This window comes from Hibiscus syriacus, unplaced genomic scaffold (assembly GCF_006381635.1).
Source record: "Hibiscus syriacus cultivar Baekdansim isolate YM2019G1 unplaced genomic scaffold, ASM638163v2 tig00110814_pilon, whole genome shotgun sequence".
In the NCBI taxonomy this organism is placed as follows: domain Eukaryota; kingdom Viridiplantae; phylum Streptophyta; class Magnoliopsida; order Malvales; family Malvaceae; genus Hibiscus; species Hibiscus syriacus.
Window position 1 is genome coordinate 504,167 of NW_024062872.1, and position 7,286 is coordinate 511,452.

General features: G+C 34.8%; 1 protein-coding gene across 1 annotated transcript; it reads right to left on the minus strand.

Moving 5' to 3' along the window:
* Positions 1 to 3,391: 3,391 nt before the first annotated feature.
* On the minus strand, positions 3,392 to 4,572 carry LOC120141888 (linamarin synthase 2-like). Its single transcript, XM_039156651.1, has 2 exons — positions 4,032 to 4,572; positions 3,392 to 3,946 (listed from the first exon to the last, which is right to left on the minus strand). The coding sequence occupies exons 1-2, from the start codon at positions 4,534 to 4,536 to the stop codon at positions 3,480 to 3,482; spliced, it is 972 nt and encodes a 323-aa protein (XP_039012582.1). The 5' UTR covers positions 4,537 to 4,572; the 3' UTR covers positions 3,392 to 3,479.
* Positions 4,573 to 7,286: the final 2,714 nt, after the last annotated feature.

The following is a 7,286-nucleotide window of genomic DNA, read 5'->3' on the forward strand; positions in this document are numbered from 1 at the left end:
TATATATTTGGTTTGATTTTAACTTTATGTTTATTAATTTTTGCATCATATTAGTTCATTATGACCAATTATGCCATTTCACATTTGATTATGAATATTGATTATGAAACTAATGGCTAATCTCTCTTTTGATCTTTGATCTTAGCAGCTTAAGCTATATATATATATATATATATATATATCAATTGGCTATGTTTTTCAAAACCTTGTTTAAATCATTTTTAAGTCTTTTTGATTTAATAAAAAGTGGGAGAAATGTTAAGTGTTAAAATGTTTTAAAGGGGAAAGTTTAAAGTAAAGGGGAGAAATTTAAAGTAAAGGGGAGAAGTGTTAAATTAAGGGGGAGTACTTTCAAGCTTAATTTTTCAAAATTTATTTTCAAAGAAAATCTTAAAATTACACACATGTTTTGTTATATCAAAAGGGGAGATTGTTGAAAACATTTTGATGTTTCGATATAACAAATTAAGTATAAATGAATTTTAAGATTTTACAAATGATTTTCTAAGTATATTCGATTTAATTACTCGAATATCAAATTATTACTTCAAGTCTTCAAGATCAATTTCAAACCTTACTAAATGTGTAAAATTGTGTTTTATACTTAATAAATTTTTGAAACAATTTTCACAAAGTATTTTGAACCAAAATCAAGCCTAAAATCAATTTTTCAGACCGATGTACCAATCCATGCACCATGGAATAAATTGAACATCGAATGCATTTCATGCACCGATGCACATACTATGCATCGATGCACTCTGGCTATTTTGAAACATCGAATGCATTTCATGCATCGATGCACTCTTAGTGCACTGATGCACTAAGGGTCCAACGGTCAAGATATTTGAATTTTACACTTGATGCACCGATGCACCTAGTGTATGCATCGATGCACTGACGCTCCCAACTGATTTTATTAATTGTTTTCACACTTAAACGGCTATATTGACTCCACTAACCATCCCCAACGTTCAGAATCATTTGAAGGAGTATTTAAACAAGTTCTGAAGCCATTGATCAACAACAATAAAGAATAAATCATAGAGAAACAAGAGAGAAAGCATCAAACATCAAGTTTGTGCAATTCAAGCCAAATTTTCTTTCAATATTCATTTTGCTTTCAAGAACACGATTTATGCTCGATTGTAATTATCTTTGAGTGTTCTTATCTTGTTCTAGAATTGTGCAAACATATTGCCTTGTGAGGTTTTCCTTGTAAGTTTACAAATTTGTGTATTTCTCTTTGAAAAAGAGTGTGCTTAAGAATTGGGGTATAATTCTTGAGGGAGTTGTAAGGTTACTCTTTGTCCTCAAAAGAAAGAACAAATTAGTGAATTTGTTGGAAAATCCTTAGTGTGGATAGCTAAGGTAGTGGACGTAGACTTTGGTTGAGAAAGTCAAACCACTCTAAATCGTTGTGCAAATCTTTTCAATTTTCTGTAAAAGTTTCCACCAAAATTTTAATTGCCAATTCACCCCCTCTTGGCCAATTTCATCGATCGATTAACTCAAAAAACACATAACTGATTCGCATTATTTGGAATATCAATGGCAATTGAATTACAAACCAATTTCAAAGTTGAAAATGCTGGATGACCTAATCTCCTATGCCAAAGCTCAAACGAGTTACAACGATTATGAATTGCATAAGCTTTAGCATTATTACAAACACTCAGCTGACTATCCAAGGTAAACGTATAAAGTGCCCCTTTCTGCATTCCTTGAAGAAGTACATGGCCTGTTACTTCATCTCGCACACAACAGGTATCAGCATGAAACTCGAAGAACACGTGATTATCCTTAGAAAGCTTTGACACAGAGAGAAGGTGTTTAGTTATTTCAGGAACATGCAACAGATCAATAAGTAGAAATGTTTGAGAAGACGATCGTAACACAGATCAACCTACTGATTGAACACTAAGAGAGGAACCATTTCCAACCACGAGATTACCTGGTCCATTAAGATCAGTGGGATGGTTGATATGAGCAGCATCTGGAGTGACATGATGCGTCGCGCCCGAGTCCATGATCCACTTAGCACAAGTTGTTGTCACATTTGTAGAAGGAGCTGCAGCGCCCCGTGTAGCCACTGAATTGGTTCCTGACTTATTAGCACAGCACGTACAAGCAACACTATCAAGATTAACATAGTTAGAACTGCTCGAATCATCCTTAAATTGCATTCGAGCATTAGTGGCAAGAATTCCAGTAAAGTCTCGGTCAAACATGTACCAGCATCGATCAACCGAATGGCCAACCTTACCACATAACTGACATTACAGCCGTGCTCTACCTCTACCACCAGCTCGACCACCACGCACTGTTGATGATTGTTGCTTGAATTCATGAGAGTTTTCAGATCCAGTAGATCTACCAGGAATTTTTCCATGATCGACATTAGCACTTATAGGGAAATTCTCAGGTTACGAATCGAAGCCAACTAATTGTGTCTCTGCATCAACCAACATAGAGTATACTCGATCAAGGGATAGTGTTTCAGGGCTCGATGTAATAACATCCATAAACAATTGGTATTCTCTCGGCAAGCCTTTCAGAATGCTAACCACATGCTCCACCTGTGAAATCGGGCTGCCACATGATGCAAGAGCATCACAGACTTCTTTGATTCGAGTGAGGTACACATGCATGGAATCATCACCCTTCCTCAGTGATTGCAGCTTATAGTGCAAGTTCATCACTGTAGTTGTGGATTTGTTAGCAAAGAACTGAACAACGATGTTCCACACAGCTGCTGCAGTTTCAGCTCCAACAAACTGTGGTAGGAGGGGAGCACTAATTGTCGATAAAAGCCATGAGGCGAGAGCACTATCCTGTTCCATGTAATCCTCAAATGCCTCATTAACAACCGATGTACCTTCAGCATTGACAGTAAACTCAGGTGGAATAGGCATTGTGCCATTGAGGAGCCGCTCCAAACGATGGCTGCGCACCGTAAGCAGGACCTGATGCCTCCACAACAGGTAGTTTGTCTCGTCTAGCACCACATTAACCTTTTTATTGGTAAACATGATGCTCAGCAGGAACTAAGAGATTAAGCAGCAACAAGCACAGGAGCCCTAGGATCCTTAGCGAAAGATACCATGTTAAAAAATAAGAATAAATTCAAAAACAATTACTGAATTCCATTGCATTTTCAGTGCAGATGTACATGAATTATATAACATTTAGGTTGCTGAACTAAGAAGCAACCTTCATAACAAACTTTGACAAATGAATCCGTGTAACAATATCCTAACAATCTATGGCTCTGATTGCCTGCAATACACCATACATCAACAACAATGAGCTTAACTTCAGGCTTCTTGAATCTTCTCCATGCACACCATTCAGTATGTTACGCACATTAGCCTGTAGCTCGATCATTCTTCCAACAGTGATGAAGCCCCTTCCTTTTATTTCCTCCATGAATTCTGTTGGCAAAACATCTGATTCACCCATTACGACATCGGGTCTCACTATACATAAAAACGGGTACTTACTGTTTGCAAGTCCCCAAGCAAATCTTTTAGATGACATACTGTTACACTCCCATAATTCACATACAAAACCGAGTTAGGCTCCATTGTGTTAAGCCATTCGATGCAGCTTGTGTCTTCCTTCCATATGCTTGAATTTAGCGAGTCGTGTTGGATTTTGGGTATGTTAATGTTCCTACAGAGCGAGGCAAGTGGACCAATTGCATAAATATTTGAGGTTCTGTCCGCAAGAACTTGCAGCACTTCTTTGTCGATCTCATCGAATGTGTTGAAGATTATTGAAGAAAATTCTAAGCATTCTTGCGATACTTCCATGCAGAAATTCAACATGATGTCTTTGGGATCGGTTGTTCTTATTAAGCTCGGCATATCCTTGTAGCGCATATTAGGCATACCGGGGATATCAATCGGCTTCTCAAGTGTCCCATCGCTAACAAAGTTCTCATTTGCAAGGAATAATAACATAAGATAAATAGAAGATCAAGTAACAAACTAGTAAAAGGAAAGCCTAAAATAATTTGTGTTTGTAACCTTTGAATGGAACAATGCCTGTTTGAACAAGTTCTTTGTATTGAAGATATCCCATAAAGCTAATAGTGGAAGAAGTCCAGAGTTGAACATAAGGCACCCCGATGACTTGAGCAGCCTTGGTTCCACAGTTCATGATTCCATCAGAAACTACGCAAATAACAGGCGACACTTGGGGTGAGGAATTCAACTTAGAGAGTAGTTCCAAGAATGGTGTGAAACAAGTTCTTCGTGTGGAATCACATATTAGAGGAACAGGCTGAGTTGCATCGGCATCAGAAGGTGGCAGCCCATCGGGGATGGTTTCGAATTGGAAATTCGGCAGACCCTTAACGGCTTCTACCCCTCTAGACCGGATCAATCGTCTATGGTTGAACTCGGAGTTGACAAAGGTTATATGGAAGCCTCTTGAATGCAAGAGCTTAGCCAGTTGCATCATGGGGTTAACATGGCCTTGTGATGGGAATGGTAGGCATACTGCATGTGGTTTAGATCCAGTTGAAACCATCTTAGAGGAAATAATAACTAATCAATGAACTGAACCTAAAATTCAAGGTGAATATGATGAATCTCCCTTACTAACAGAAAACGAGGTGGATATAAACAGTAAAACTTATGGTGATTATGGTGTGAAATAATAGTCTGAGGTTGCTTTCCAAGTGGGGTGGCGTATCAAGTTATTTGCGGATCATCTGGCCAGCTTCTTGATGTCTTCATCCATGCCAAAATCGATCAGATTAAGATGTGCGGTAGGTGAGTATGAGAAAAAAAATAAGATAGTAGGTCAAACGAAAAAAAAGTGAGAAAGAAAAAAGAAGATGAGACGAAAAGATTGACCAATTGTAGTCAACTTCTCTAAATAGTTTTTTAATAATTAAAGTTATTAAATTATTTTCTCATCATACAGGACAGCTATCGTTGAATGCTTAATAATACGTATTTAAATAAAAGTAATTATTTGATATACCAATTTTTGAATAAATAAATAGATTTCCATCTAAATAATTCAAACTCCTAAATAAAAAAATGTTTTATTAACTAAGATAAACTCTAAAATTCTTCTTACGGAGAGTTATCTTGCATATTGTATTGTTTAGTGGAAAGTCATACAAATTGAGTATAGGTGTCATTTTTATATTAAATTAATTTATATTCTGATTAATAATATGAAATTGTTGATTTTAAGGAAAATGAGTTAAATAGGCATTTAGGTGAAATCACCTTATTTCTCTTTATTCTTTCTTATACCGAATTGAAAGATAGAGGAAACAAGATCCTTTATTTTCTCCAACTTGCTTATCCACCATTGACGAGTGATTGTTGAACCAAGAGAGAGGAAACTTAATTGTTTTTGGCGGCTTAAGGTGTTTATCCAAATATTTACAAATTTAATTGTAGGGAGGTGTTTAATCTACTTTGTCAAGGTGTGGCAATGGATGACGTCTCTCCTATAATTCAACACGTGATCGAAATGATTACTCGTAATTGACAACTACAGTTTTCTCATGTACTGTGCGATGGTAATCGAATTGCGGACGCAATGGTAAAATTTTCATGGGCTGCTATACATATTCCTACATCAGAACATAATATTCCAATGATTTTGTCTTGTTGCAGTTAACAATAGTCTTTTGATTTGTTTCAGTCAGGTAGTGCTTGCACGTAGGACATGAAAAATCCGAACTATGTCATTTATCAATGCATCAGGTATGAAATCCATGGTTACAGTTGGAAAAAATTCAGAGATATTCCCTGATAACAAACTAGGACAATCATACAACACAAGCAGAGTCCCAAGTCCGACAGTTTCAGCTCAAGTGCAATTGAAAGGGCTTTTAACACGTTTTTCTTAACTCCTACTTTTGCCAACTTGGTTGAAGAGCTGGTAGTAACCGAAGTCGACCTAACGATACAAAACTACCCAAAAAGGTTATCACACTACACGAGGATCGAGAAAAGAAAAAAAATATACATCCTTCAACTAATAGGAAAAGCTAAACGGTAAGCTAATGAAATTATTGTATATAATAGATTGATAATGCAAATTAGTGGGTATTTAAATTCACATTCGTGTTCAAATTAATACAAATGGCTCGCACTTTAGGATTATAATATTTTCGGTGTATAATCAGAAATCTATAACCAACACGCTGGAAAATTAGATAAGATTTGAGTTTCTTCCAAAAATCTATATTATTTAGTGTTATTTTGCTATCAAAAACTAATAATTTGATTACATGCGTCAAGTGCAGAATCCAATACATTTACTTGCAACCACAGAAAATAAAGAAAGAAGCAATTATATGTATTTTCAAATGAAAGTTTACTTGATCCATGAAACAAAATGAAATAGAATAAGATTAGGAGGAATACAAGCAGAAATAAAATTGAATAGTTTGAGACCAAAGATTAGATTCATATTGCAGATCTAGGTTTTGAGAAAAATGTTGAAAGGGTGATTCAAATTGTTATAAGACAATTATTATTATTTGATCATTTGTTTTTATTATGTTTTCTATCGTTTAGTTGTTTAGTGGTCAGCTATATTCATTTAGCTGTTTAGTTGTCAGTTATATTTGACACCAAATCTGATCGTGGGTTTGTCTTCCTAATTTCGTAGTATTTTCAGTTAACACTTTTTATTATTTAAACCATGTACTCAATGATCTTTCTGAATGGAAAAAATCAGTATTTTATGTTCATATCACTTATTTCTTTTGAGCATTTTTTTTGACTGTTTTACCAACATTTGTGGTATCAGTTTGTAATATCCCAAATTTTATTTAGTGACTAAAATATAAATTTTGAAAGTTTAATGGTTAAAGTATAAATTATGAAAAGTTTAGGTACCGAATTTGTAATTTTTAAAAGTTATATATTTTAGCATGAAAATGAATAGTTTGGATTAAAACAAAAATTTTAGTGGGAATCAGATTTTCGGTACGAGATTTGTGTTAAAAGCTATAAAGTGGTAAAATTTAGTATTAAAATCGAATATTCGGATAGATCCAGAATTTTACGAAAATTTGAAGGATGTTAGAAATGGAAATTGGTAATTTTAAGTTTCATTAATGAAAAAATGGAATTTTCTATTAATTGAATAAAAAATTACATTATATTATATTAAGCCATGTGTTAGGATTTATTTAACATTAGAATAATCAAGAAGATTGAGCATTTTTCAGATTGCTTCTTCTCAAGGCCGAACCTTCAAGCTTTCAAGGTAAATTTTAGTTTGAATTTTGAAGTTATTTACTT